Below are 12668 nucleotides of genomic sequence, written 5' to 3'. Positions count from 1 at the left end.
TACAGGGACAAGTCGCGAGACTGTGTCGGATGGAGACGCATTGCGTGACCGGGTAGAATCATTTTGCCCTAGGATCGTCTCAAAAAAGTTCATTGAAACGGCAATGCTACGGTAAAGAAAAGTCGCCATCGTATTCGTATGGCCATATCAAGCTAGCCCGACATGTCATCGACCGGCGCGTCTCCAAAGCCCTCAAGCGACCAATATGCACTCACCTCCATGGAATCCAATATTCCTTCGCCTCCCAACTCGGCTGCACTTGGCCTTATCGTGTCGTTGTTTCTTGCCTCGTGCGTGGCAGTATCAGTTGTGTTCTCAGGCACTGGCTACGTTTCTTCGTCCGTTTTACTTGCCCCGATCCCATGTCGTGCGCAATAGGCCATGGGCTGCGAAGACTACCTAGGCAGGTGCTCATAGTTGAAAACTGGCAGATATGAGACGACGGGAATCAGATATATAAGGATGGGTTCAATCCTCCATCATTTGCTTCTCGCCCATCACTTCCACCTCGGTCCTCATTTACAAATCGCTTCCCTAGCAGCGGAGCCCCTTGTTTCTCAGTCGTGCACGTAGCCAACCTGCACTCATCTTCATTGCTTCCTTTGATTTTGCGTTACATTCGCAAAAGTTGTCCAGTCCAGTTCCAGTCTTCGAATCATGGCTCCCCTCGTCTGGCTTGTTACCGGCACCACATCCGGCATCGGGGCCGCATTGGTCAGCCATATCGCGGCTGGGGGTGACAATGTCATCGCTTCGGGTCTCGAAGCAGGGATTCCAGGAGCGGTTGAAGTTGTTGGACGAGTGGAAGGATGTCACTTATGGCACTGATCGCGATGACCACAGTCACGTTACGAGCCAGCAGTACCTGGAGTTTGCTTCGTCAACGATGGCATCCACTTCAGGGAAGAGGATGCCTTCCGAGTGGTCGAAGAGGACGCTTCCTTAAGCTCCCCCGGAGATTCTGGAGACTCGTCGCGGAGCTTGGGCCTCGACGCTAGACGGACCAACGACTTGCCCATCACCCTTGCCCGAGCTTTCATCTTGGACTTCTAGTCCAACTCATCTTTGCATGGGCCGGGGCGGAATTTGCATTTCCCTCAATCCCATGGTAAGGACTGGGGGCGCCCCACGGGGTCGCTTTGGGTCCAACAGGTCGGGGACATCCGCGGCCCCGGACATCCTGGCCAGTTGTATGGCTAACCATTGGGCTTTTAGGAGGAATTTCATGTCGTCCAGGTCCTTGGTTTCGGTCTTGAAGGTCACAAGGCGCCCCGATTGCATAAGACGCCCATTTTGATCCCTGACAGTCGCGCCGCTAGTGGAGACCAGGTTAGGTCGGTGGTACGACTCGCGCAAGGACCTCTTCACCGACTGGACCACTTCCTCCTTCTGGAAGTCCAGCACCATTCGAAAATCGCGCGTCTCGCCGTCGGGTCGGACAAGTTGCGCGTCTTTGAGCGCATCATGGAGTCTGTCCGGAAGCCAATGCCATTCTGCATAGAACTCGCAGTACTCGATGGGGTCGTCGGCGGACTTTCTCTTTTTAGCCCTTGAGGCCGGAACGGGGACAAGTTTCGCAGGCGGCGAATCTAGAGGCTTAAACCCATAGAGAAATTTGCCCCAGAAGCGGTGGATCGTGGGACTTAGGGCAACTATGTTCTTTCGATTGTCGGGTTTCGCAATCTCACCAGATTGTGGGGTCAAAATGTCCAACAGCCGAGCACCCATGGTCGCATTATAAAGCAGAAACCACTGAAGATTTTCACGTAGGTTTTGGCAACGTGCGGCGGTGCTGGTGGCGGCAAATGGCCAAATATGGCACATATCCGGCTCGATATTCTTGCTAACGAGGCAAAGCCCTCCATCTCGCTCGCGGGCCTGGAGGAACACATACTGTTAACATAATATGTCGTAACTGGAGGAGACAATCTTCTCAATATCATACCGCTTGTGCTTCGTCGGCGTTTCGACAGGCCGACCCATCGGCACGAGCACGTGGTTGGTGCGACGGACCACCGCCGTCGTTGCCGTCGTTGTCACTGTCGGCGCGCTCTCTCAGGGCAGCTGGGGGCGCTTCGGTCTCGCCGCGTTGTATGACTACGGCACGGATATAAGATTAGCTCACAGAACCAGGAAAATAAAAAGGGACAATTATCATTATCGCCACCGTCACCCTGCGAGGCACGGGCAACGGTGGCAGTAAGAGTAGCACTGGGAGGGTAATGAAAAGAAATGCACGCACAGGAAGCCACGATGGCCTCGATGGTGATGAGAAAATTGTAAGAATTCTGATAATTGTGTTGGGACAACAATCGAAGGTCCTCGAGATCGCCGCAGAGAAACAGACTGAATTGTATCAGATTCAGCCGGAAGGAGTGGAGGGTTTCTTTGAAGGGATTGTCCTCCGGCCAACCTCTTGCTGTACGGATGGCATTCTGCACTGTCCGTGCCAGGTTGACCCGTTCCTCGATCTCGTCGGGAGCGATCCACGTATGGGGGACGGGGTTGATGGTGACTCGGGCGCGGTGGTAATTCCGGCCATCGTCAAGGTCCTCGCGAGTCGTTCCTGGCCAGTCCAGGAACTTTTCAGCATCGGCGTGATACGCCCGACGCTGCTCAATCGTGATGCCCTGTGTCATGCTTTGCATTTGGAGAGCTCGGATGGATGGATAACGGATCGATAGAAGAATCGGAAGGGGAAGAGGAAGAGGGATTTGGGGGGGCCCGAGCCTTATTTAAATAGCCAGCCGGAGACAGTACCTAGAATAAGATGAGAAAAATTGAGGCAACTACGCCCGCCCCTGTGACCTGCAGCCTGAAGTATCTTACCGGTGCCTGGCAGGAGCAAGCAGACCAGATTACGAGTATTAACCGCGTGCCTGCTGTATCTACTAACACACCCTTCGAAGAAAGGGAAGGAAAGAAATATAAAGGTAAAAAGACCCGAGGAAGCGACATCTGTATCCGTATGCCTATGTACCTGCCTCCTAGGGTGCCTACTGAGTGGAGTGTATACCAGCCACTCCAACGTACAGGAAGTCGACACAAATAGGTATCGAGCAAATATACCCCATCTACAAGTGCCAATAGCCGTGGTGTTGTAGGTACATTTTCTCGACAGTTATGTCTAGCCACTGTACTTACCTACCTTAGCGAATACCTTTAGAGGCCCGTTATTCCGACTATACCACTTGGTTATTCCGACTATAGTTCCAATCAGACTCAATCTTCCTACTGCCTTATCCATCTACATCTTTAATCTACGTCGTCAATCTACGTCGTCAATCTACGGAATAGGAGGCGGCGCGTTCGTTATCTCGTCACAGGAATAAGATAGCCGTGGGCGTGGGCGTGGGGTGGAAGAGGAAGAGGCGCGACTATTACTACTGCTATTATTCGAACTGATAAGCTTACATATATCCATCAATACAACGCAATTGATCCGCGCGATCAAATTAATCAACTGTCAAAAGACATTGGAGTGGTTTGCGACCGTAGTTACTTTATTAGTATTCCAAAGAGTCTATCTACGTGCGTTGTATGTATGAACTACAGTCGGAATAACCAAGTGGTACAGTCGGAATAACGGGTCTCTACCTTTGAGATCGTACACCCACATAATCTACCCAAAGTACTCAGTACTTATTCGTATACCCTTCTTGCACCGTCCACTACCTACCCGACCTACCTACCTAGGTACCTACCTAGTGTAGGTGTATCCACGTCCAAATAAGCTTTCTCCCAGGGGCCTAGTCGAACCCGAAAAGTGGGACTTACGCCATATTATCATTACTAAGCACCAAGACCCCTTAGTAATGAATAGTCGTCCAAGGTGCTGTATCCATGTCAACGAATATCACCACATGTCGATGGAATGTTTTCGTAGTCCATCTATAATCCCCGTGTAAAAAACCGGAAACTCTCAACTCATGGCAACAAAACGACCTCGCAGTCCAGGTCTCATCCCCAACCCTTTCATCAAGAAACGAAACCTCGAGTGGGCGCTCGAGCCGCCAGAGTCTCGTGGGCACATTCCACCAGTAGAACGGTCGAATGAGCAACATGACGATTCCAGTTCCACGTCCAGTTCCGATGTTGACTTGGCTGCCCGTGGAGAAAAAGCAGAGCAGCAGCAGCAGCCGCCGCCGCCGTCGTCGTCCTCAGCAGCCGTCGAGTCGGGACGCGAATCCGTAACCGTTCACGCCATCCATTTCAGCGCCCTTCTTGCCGCTCACACGCTCGAGCGCGAGTGTCCTCCACTGCTTCCCGTAGAGTCGTACCGCGCCCTGTACGAGGCCAACTTCGGCTCGCCGCGGGGCGCCCATTTCGTCATCCACCAACACGATCACCCCGTCGCCGGAACCCACTACGACCTGCGTCTGCAGATCAACCCGACCAGCAGCGCCAGCTGGGCCATCATGTACGGTCTTCCCGGCGACCCAAACTCGGCACGCCTGATGCGGAATGCCACCGAGACGAGGGTCCATTGTCTTTGGGTGCGGCTCCAGATCCCTCTCCTCCCCCCAGTCTTTCTTCCCCACGAGCTAACCGGGTTGTTTTCTCGAAAACCACGCCCGTAGAACCACCTGATCGAGACAGCCTCGACCTCCACGGGGTCCCTCCTCATCTGGGACACGGGGACCTACTCCATCCTCCCTCGAAGTTCCAAGCACGCCCCGTCCGTCGACCCTTCTTCGCCCAGTTCCTCCGTCCGTTCGGGCGAATCCAGCCCGGAGCGTGAGCAACGGCACCACCGACACCGACGGCCGCACCAAACAGAGCAGGAGAAGCTCCACGCCGCTTTTTGCCAACGGAAAATCCGCGTGCGACTGGATGGCGCCCGCCTCCCGCGCCCTTATGTCCTGAACCTGCGCCTCACCAAGTCCGAGGATGCCCAAGGGCGAGCCAGGGCCGCGCGGTCCGCGTCCTCGAGGGGCCGGACCCGGCAGCGTCGTAGTGGTGCAAAGGCAGCGCGGCAGGTCGTGGAGACTACTTCCGAGTCTGGCTCTTCTCCCACTGCAGAGGCAGAGGAGATGGAGATGGAGGGGGAAGAGGGAGGGGAAGAGGGAGAACCCGAGGTACCTCAAGTCGAAGTCGCCGTGGAGACGAAAGAGAAGATGGAAGAGAAACAGGGGCAAACCCGTGGAGGCGACGCTTCACAAACCGACGACCAACAACAGGAAACGGTCCCCAAATCCAACCCACCAAGGCAAAAGGGAAAACAAGCCCAGCCGCTATCGGAAGAAATGCGTCGCGAACTGGGAGAGCTCGAATCGGCCCAGGTCCGCGCCACCAACGCCTACCCCGGAGCCGAGAACAGCATTGGCAGTGTGCACCAGCGCAAGTGGTTCCTCTCGCTCGACCGTGCCGCATGCGGCTTCGTGAGGCGGCCCCCGGGAAACCGGGGGGCCAAAGCCCAGTGGGTCAGAAAGTCCCGATCGGACAGGGCCGACGGGCGGCTGGACTTCCCTTTCCATGTTCGCGGCCCCGACTTTGAGAGGAGCGTTGTCACCGCTCGGCTTGCGGCTGACATCCTTCGGGACGAAGGGGTGTCGGATTTTGTAAAGAGAAAAGGCTGGAAGCCCGTCCTGAATTGAGAAGGCGAGCTATAGGAAGGTGTTAGCTCAATAAACTGTTCATTCATTACGCATTTCTTTCGATCGTGTACACATAGGCTCATCCCTAGTTTACAATGTCTCCTCAACGTCGGGAGGGGGGAGCACGAGACCGTCTCTTCCCCGAACCTCCACTGTATACTCTCGCCCACGGTACGAATACCGCACGTGGAGCCATTTGACCTTCCCCGGCACAGGGTCCCAGAAGCCGAGCAGACCATACTTCCTCACGCCCTGCGGGATGACGAGCCTGTCTTCCTCGTTCACAAGAGCCGCCACGGCCACGGTCACGTCTGCCACCTCCTCCGTGTCCCACAAGTTGCCCGCCGCGCCGCTTCCATCGTGTGTCGTTGTGTCCTTGACCCCGTACTTCGCGCTCAGGATGACGAGGGAGCCCTTGTCGCGACGTTGTCGCTGCTCTACCTCCACGGGGCCCGACAAGAGCAAGGCCACCTCGTCTGCTTCGGTACGTTTCTTCGCGATGTATCGTTGACGTGCCTCGGCTGTCCATTCGCGGCGGCGCGCCGCTGACCCACTGGCCGTCCATCGAGTTGCTAGGAGGCGCAGCCCGGGCACAACAACGAAAGGAATGGCACTGGCCCAGAATAGGAACCTGGGAGGAATCAACATGGTGGCGTTCTGAGAAAGCAGTATGGGTAAGCTCGTCCTGTGTCTGAGCCGAGACCAGCAGAGTGAGAGGTGGACAGCATGCGCCGAGACACCTAGCTCGACGCCCAGCTGGGAGTGCGCCCCTACGGCCCAAAGACTGCGGTATACAAAGTAGCAACCCAGACTCGCGTGAGAGACGAGCTCTGCCTCGAAGCGCCCGGGTAGAGTGGATCGAGGCAAGGGATGGCTGTATCTCAAAGCACCGGCCAGAGAAGCAGTGGTCAATGCAGCTGAAAGGGACCAGGACCCGTCCCCAATCCTACAGGTTTGCTGCTTGGCTCCTCGAAGACCCCAGCGACTCCTCTTGACATCAGGACCGGACATGGCATGATTATGAGCCAAGCCGTCATTCTCCGTTGTCCATGTTATGCTAAGGCTTGGCGTCGACCTCGGGACAAGCTTCCTGAAGGGACCCATATGCTGTCGGGAGAAGTCGGTCCAGGCATCGCACACGTAGTCGGCCGAGGTACGCGAATCTCCGCTGTCGACATTCGCAGAGATTACTCCATATCGTACGGATTTACGTAGGCCAATTCCGATTCGAGGATAGACTCGAGTCTCGGCGTAGGTGGACTGGGCGCACGCTTCAATAATCAAGGGATCCCCAAGCCTCTTGAAGTGAATCGGATGTGAGATGCGTACGGCGGAGGTCGGGTTGACGAGTTCCTGTGCCAGCTCAACGTGCGACTGCGCGAGACGACCGTCAGCGGTACGATGGAGAATATCCTGGCGGAGCTGGATCCCAATGACGGGGGCCGGACTGTCCTCGAGAGGTTGACTTGGTAAGATCCACTCGTTTGTCAGCGGAAGAAGTGGCTGGGGGGAGTGCGGCCGGGGAGGCAGTGAAGTATGGTGGTGGTGACCATCCTGCATGATGCCAGGCATCGCGGCCGACACGGTTAAGGATGGATGAGAAAGCCACCATTGGGGATAGTCTGATTCTATCAAATCCGTCTCTTGCCGCCAAGTCATCTGTTTAGCAAGCTCATGACCCTGGGCAGATGGCACAAGTCTGGCACGGCAATCTTCCCAGAAACTGGGGCCAGGGCGTGGCAGCAAGGTAGAGACAGAGTGGCCCAAGGTGAGACCCAAAGCCCTAATGGCAAGATCTGGCCTGCTCCGTCGAGGGCCGGGGGAGCCTTGCATCGACGCTCTGGAGGAGGCATCGAGACGTAGGGCTAGATTGGACGAAGTTTCGAGACGGGCGTCCATTGGCGCGACAAACATCGGAGCAGTGCTGCCCATGCAGAAATGGTCGTATTTCGCGCGACGAGCGGGCTCTATGAGCGTCTCAAAGGCCCGCTGAACCTGAGCCAGGTACTGCCCAGCGAGGCATCGGCGGTTCTCTGGGTGGCGGTTTTCATGGTGGAGGAGGAGGAGGAGTGCTCTCCAGTAGGCCATCCGAATAGTATGCGGGGGAAGGTGAGGATCCCGGGGGAGGCAAAGCAGGTCGTAGTAGTCGATGCCGGCGTCATAACCCTCTTCGTCTTCATCTTCGTCGTCACCTGCTAGAAGCGCGCTGTATGGCGGTCGATGGCCGACCTCTATGGTAGCCTGAGAGCCGTCATCGGCCACGGTACCGGCATCAGAAGCCTGGGTCGCCCTCTCCAGGATGGAGGAGGCATCGTCATCATCAAAGTCATAATCGCGACGGGTAGCGGCGAACTGGTCATTCAATGAGTATCGAGAGCTGGCGGAGCGCAAGGGGCGGGAGGACAGCAACGGGTACTGGCCGTAGTCGTCAAAAGCGGCGGACGAGCGCGCCGAAGGAACGCGTAAGGACGGGCGGCTCCTCCGTGAACGGGCACTCCGAACGCTATCGTAGTAATTTGCGGCCCGAGAAGGGGGTTGAGTCGGTGAGTGTGAGCTGGGCGATGAGTCACCCATGGTTTAGATCACATTTGGCCTATCCCTTCTGGCCGACGGGTGAGTTTATGGCGAGAAAGTGGACGTAATAACTGTCGGTTGAGGCATTGGTACGATGAAGGGTGGTCGTCTTTCGCTTCTCCGAATGAGTTCGAAGTTGGTGGTAGAGTGATTTTACTTGGTTGTCAAGGGTCAAAGCAACCGAATCCAATCCACACGAAACATGTGAGAATTATTAATACCTCAAGGCCGTGCGTTGCAAACACGTTGTCCCTTGGTGAAGAACAGGGATCCCAGGCCGACGAGGGGCCCGCTATCGTAGCCTGTGCGCCAGAACTCGGTCTTTCTTTTCCCTTTCCTTTTTTTAGTGCAAACAGGATCTAGTGTACGTGAAACTCAGTGTACGTTGTAAACTGAAGAACATTTGATTGTCGCCTTCAGGGTGTGGTTCGAAACTTCAAGGACGATTATGTTCAAACATGATCGTGAGTATGCTTTCGGAGTTGACATCCAGGATTGTTCGACATGCCACATATTGACTGAAACCCGAGTTGGGGGCAGAGAAACAGGCAGCGAGCAACCCAGAGAATTGATGTCTAATCGTTCCAGCCCTCGGCTGTTCGAATCAGCCCTGACATGATCAGCTGTCCGATCGTCTGCGTTGCCTGCCATCACCACATCGAAGAGAGCGAAGGCGGCGGGGCCGGGGTGGTAGTTGATGAGGAAAATGCAGGAAAAGAAAGGCATCGTTGCCCAGGAGGTTCGCCATTGCTTTCCAAGAATTACTTCGTATGATAAGCTGGTGAGGTGAAGCTTGTCATGTGCAAACAGGTTGGTTGATTCCGTGTCGTAGGCACTGTACAGGCAGTACAGGCAGGCACAGCACAGCCTCGCCGTAAGGCTATCCTATCCGCCAGCGAACCGCGAATGCAGGTCAGGCAGACGGGCTTTGGCGGAAGGCGGAGGAGATCACAGGCGGCAAGTGAGGGAGGTGCGACTCGTTACCGTGTGTATATACTGTGACGTGTACTGTGTCGTGGTACGGAGTGAAAGTGGGTACGTTGCACTCTCCGGCGGAAGGGGCAGGCGGGATGGAAGGTTCCACTCGTACTGAGTACATAAGTACCCGGACGGCCCGCTGCCGACTCCCAGGGCCTCGCTGATTATGAGAACTCCAACCCAAGCTGCACAACACGCAAGCCCATGCGCACTGAGCCCTCGTGAAAACCATCCGCGCAACCTGGATTCCCTGCCCACGTCAGCCCCATAGGTATCGGCTCCAGTGACGGACTAGCACGAGGTAGCGACGTAGACTCTATTTCTTCTTCCGTATATAAAATGATCTCAATAGTGACAGTATATATCCAGGGGTATCGGTTAGCTCGCTAAATGGTGTCGCTTTACTTCAGATTGTTGTTGACTGCTCGTCCTCCGCCCTATTAAATCGCATTAAAAGGCAATTTGGCCCTGGTCTGGCAGCCTAGCACTCCCGCCACTCCTCTGCCTTCATCTTGTTCAATTCAGTGTATGAGTTGCTCTTCACCCCTAGTCCCTCGTACTCCGCTTTCGGACCCAATTTTCCGTAGCAAGAAAGCGACAATCACGCTTGCGGGTGCTGTTGATAGGTCGGCTGTCCCGGCACCTCGTGGGCGTGCGGATCAACGGGGACGGCGGCCTGCTCGAGCACAGGTCCCTGAGGTGATGGGGTCTGGTGGAGGGAGCCGTCTACGGTGGGCTGGACGGTGAGGGCTGGCGAGGTCTGCTGCTGGCCGGGATAGAAGGGCTGAGGCTGCTGCACCCCGGGAGGGTAGTAGTCGGCGACGGGCGGGCTAGCGGCGCGGTTCAGGTTTGGGTCATACGGATACGGGGCTTGGACTTGCTCCTGAGGAGACATTGGTGCGCTATAGGCGGGATTGGTGGCGGCAGAGACTGTCGCGTTCTTCTCTGCGTCGTCGGGGTTCACGACGCCTGGCGTAATGGCAATGGTGTGAGCGGTTCCATCGAGGGGCTTGCAGTGCAGGCCGGCTTTGCGATGGCGATGGAGGGCGACGCCGTGGATGGCGAGCGAAGTAACGAAGAGGAGACTGTGGGACTTTGTATTAGTCGGTTTCCCTCATTTTCTTTTGTTTTTCTCTTTTTTTTTTGCGTCTTCTCTTTACCCTGGGGCTCCGGGAGAGTGGGAATATAGTGTACAATTGAAGACCACCGAGACCAGAGTTAGCGGCCATGACCGAGGCGACTGCACGGCCGAGGTCCGTGGGTTCATAGCAACCTATAACGCCGCAATAGTAGCTGGTAAATATGCCGAATAGGAGGGCAGTCCTGTCGGCAAGGATGGCGAACGAAATCAGCCAAAAGAAGGCGAGGAAGATGTCCATGCCGAGGACGGCCCAGTAGTTGTAATACTTTGGCACAGCAAGGTGGGCGCCGAGGAGCCAAGTGGCTGTGATGATTGTGGCGATGGACTGGGGCTCTCGGTGAGCTTATGAAGAAGAACAAAGCTTGGGTGAGATAGGAGGAGTGAGGACGGCTCGGGAGAACTGCTTACAACAAACAACATCAGAGCGGCGGCGTCAAAGGGGACGTAATGGACGATGAAGGCACTGAGGCCAAGGGCCACGACGGCGAGCACCAGCTGGATGACGCGCAAGGCGATGAAGCCGCGGGGGTAGATAGGAATATGCTCCTGCCCGGGGAGGCGCTCGGCGGAAGGTTGACTCGTGGTGTTCATCTTGAGAGCAGATGATGACCCGGGACGATACGATATTAAGTCGGTGGACCAAGCGGGACGTGGAGGGAAGGAAAGTGAAATGGAGAATCGCAGTATTATATTACAGAAAAGGAACTAAGATAAAGGCCCCGTCGAAACGAAGACGTCTTCTGCCACAGGAAGGGAAATCAAGAAATATGAGAGAGAAAGGAACAAGAAGGGGAGAGGGGGCTGTTCAGTCGCATAGGCTGGGTTGGGCGGCGTCCTTTTCTCCAAGAGGCTATACAACAGGCACATGATGCCTGAGAGACCGCACAGCGGTCGGGTAGGAGACCGCTGCCCACCCTTTGAATCCCTTGAACCCCTAAAGAAACGGCGGGGAAATAAGAAAAACGGCATCGGTGTCCCAGGCGGGCTGTGCATGTTAGCTGCATGGACAGGGGGATGATCCGAGCAATTAGAGGCTGTGTTGATGTTCTGAAGTTGTGTCCTTGGCCCGGCCTGGAAGGGAAGAATCCAATGTTCACGACAGCGTACGAAGTACTTCATATCAACAAAAACGAAAAAGGTGGCTCTGGGATGTACAGTACGAGCACAACGTACACTGGGCGAGTGGTCCTTAACAGACGCACAGTGTCCACTCCGATCCTCTCTCAATAGCCAACATGGGAGATCGTGCTTACGATGAGAGTACGCACTGTACAAGTGTTATATCGGCAAGAATCGGTCTGAGTAAGCGCTGGCCAGGGAACCTAACGTTGACTTGAGCTTGTCCCACTACCTACGCGGGAGGGGGCGTTTATAGGCCAGAGCCCGATGACTGGTCAGACTGTCGACAGTCTTAGAACTTCATGTTGACAGTTGTACCTCTGACCTGGCTCTGGTCAGAGCAAAATCCTCTGTTCAAGCTCTGACCTATAACCACCCCCTCCCGCATAGGTAGGTGTAAGGCTGACTTGACAAGGGATTTTTGTCGCACCCGTGGTTCAGCTTGAGCCCATTTATAGCGACCTTGCTTCATCTTAAGCGGACGCCGCCTTGTCGATCATAGGTACCGCGATGAACAAATATTGGAAAGTACGGATACAAAGTACGGGTACATCATGTGCACCGCCACCCAAGGATTGGCCTATATGCAGTGTCACCGAGGATGGATATGGTGGTTTGTCGGGTCGAGTCACGGCGATAAAGGGTTCGACCCGGACCGTGGACCTGGCTGGTGTTTGGCCTGCTCCTCCGATCCGTACTCGCCCTTCCCTTCCAGCAGTACCCGAGTTCAAGAACGGAAGATGGAGCATTGCTGTGACGGTTCGCTGAGGATGTCCTGTGCCGGTACCGTACGGGAGTTGCTTCTCAACGCAGTCTGCACTCTCAGCATGTCAAACCTATCCGCATGGACAACGTTGTACGGTGTTTACCGTCCAACAATCGAACGTCTGGGATCAACGTTTTGACATTTCCCGTTACGTCCTAGTGTAGTAAGCGTGTTCACCACGACACCTCTTCGACCGCCTCAACGCCTCATCTGACACCTCGTCCAACGCGCCATCTGGGCAGTTCTGCCTTGCGGCCGGAACGCTGCCCGCCAGTGAAGTCGAAGTGATGGCGAGCGACCAAGATACTAGCCGTAATCGAAAGGAAAATGATAGAGACTTATCTCAACCTGGACAGAGGTGCATCGATTGAGTGTCACGGTAACTTCCACGTCGTCTTCTGATCGTCATCTCTACCATTACATAGACATATATTTCCCTCGCCCATTCTTACTTACATGCTGGCTTCATGCCCCTTTACTCTCCTACATTGAT

General features: G+C 55.3%; 6 protein-coding genes across 6 annotated transcripts; 3 read left to right on the top strand and 3 right to left on the bottom strand.

Annotated features, from left to right (window-relative positions):
- Positions 1 to 162: 162 nt before the first annotated feature.
- On the top strand, positions 163 to 437 carry ACRALDRAFT_211731 (uncharacterized protein; the record flags this gene model as incomplete). The annotated part of the gene is made up of 2 exons (XM_071023766.1): positions 163 to 290; positions 320 to 437. 2 exons carry the CDS (start codon positions 163 to 165, stop codon positions 435 to 437), a joined length of 246 nt encoding a protein of 81 aa, XP_070874116.1.
- Positions 438 to 468: 31 nt separating this feature from the next.
- ACRALDRAFT_211730 (uncharacterized protein) lies at positions 469 to 3110 on the bottom strand (the record flags this gene model as incomplete). Its single annotated transcript, XM_071023765.1, has 9 exons — positions 469 to 500; positions 570 to 815; positions 866 to 1049; positions 1117 to 1878; positions 1946 to 2097; positions 2168 to 2656; positions 2809 to 2835; positions 2944 to 2999; positions 3079 to 3110. The coding sequence occupies 9 exons, from the start codon at positions 3108 to 3110 to the stop codon at positions 469 to 471; spliced, it is 1980 nt and encodes a 659-aa protein (XP_070874115.1).
- Positions 3111 to 3894: 784 nt separating this feature from the next.
- On the top strand, positions 3895 to 5563 carry ACRALDRAFT_1064811 (uncharacterized protein; the record flags this gene model as incomplete). The annotated part of the gene is made up of 2 exons (XM_071017048.1): positions 3895 to 4496; positions 4581 to 5563. Coding segments are annotated over exons 1-2 (1372 nt in total), but the record flags the coding sequence as incomplete, so codon positions are not given.
- A 94-nt stretch (positions 5564 to 5657) lies between these two features.
- ACRALDRAFT_1064810 (uncharacterized protein) lies at positions 5658 to 7243 on the bottom strand. Its single transcript, XM_071017047.1, has one exon. The coding sequence runs from the start codon at positions 7167 to 7169 to the stop codon at positions 5688 to 5690; it is 1482 nt and encodes a 493-aa protein (XP_070874113.1). The 5' UTR covers positions 7170 to 7243; the 3' UTR covers positions 5658 to 5687.
- Positions 7244 to 7246: 3 nt separating this feature from the next.
- On the top strand, positions 7247 to 7737 carry ACRALDRAFT_1064809 (uncharacterized protein; the record flags this gene model as incomplete). Its single annotated transcript, XM_071017046.1, has 1 exon — positions 7247 to 7737. A coding segment is annotated over exon 1 (158 nt), but the record flags the coding sequence as incomplete, so codon positions are not given.
- A 1599-nt stretch (positions 7738 to 9336) lies between these two features.
- ACRALDRAFT_1077204 (uncharacterized protein) lies at positions 9337 to 10980 on the bottom strand. Its single transcript, XM_071018612.1, has 3 exons — positions 10699 to 10980; positions 10344 to 10615; positions 9337 to 10234 (listed from the first exon to the last, which is right to left on the bottom strand). The coding sequence occupies exons 1-3, from the start codon at positions 10879 to 10881 to the stop codon at positions 9751 to 9753; spliced, it is 939 nt and encodes a 312-aa protein (XP_070874111.1). The 5' UTR covers positions 10882 to 10980; the 3' UTR covers positions 9337 to 9750.
- Between the last annotated feature and the right edge of the window lie 1688 nt (positions 10981 to 12668).

This window comes from Sodiomyces alcalophilus (assembly GCF_042370955.1).
Source record: "Sodiomyces alcalophilus JCM 7366 unplaced genomic scaffold ACRALscaffold_5, whole genome shotgun sequence".
In the NCBI taxonomy this organism is placed as follows: domain Eukaryota; kingdom Fungi; phylum Ascomycota; class Sordariomycetes; order Glomerellales; family Plectosphaerellaceae; genus Sodiomyces; species Sodiomyces alcalophilus.
The sequence above is the reverse complement of the archived record's forward strand: the minus strand, read 5'-3'. Positions and strand labels throughout refer to the sequence as shown.

What these genes read in the sequence shown, in the direction of transcription:
- ACRALDRAFT_1077204 (XM_071018612.1), bottom strand. Translation starts at nt 10,881, where the DNA reads ATGAACACCACGAGTCAACCTTCCGCCGAGCGCCTCCCCGGGCAGGAG. An exon ending in CCGCTCTGATGTTGTTTGTT is followed by an intron (nt 10,616 to 10,698) that starts GTAAGCAGTTCT and finishes CGAGAGCCCCAG; the next exon opens with TCCATCGCCACAATCATCAC. An exon ending in GGTCTCGGTGGTCTTCAATT is followed by an intron (nt 10,235 to 10,343) that starts GTACACTATATT and finishes AAAGTCCCACAG; the next exon opens with TCTCCTCTTCGTTACTTCGC.
- ACRALDRAFT_1064810 (XM_071017047.1), bottom strand. Translation starts at nt 7,169, where the DNA reads ATGCCTGGCATCATGCAGGATGGTCACCACCACCATACTTCACTGCCT.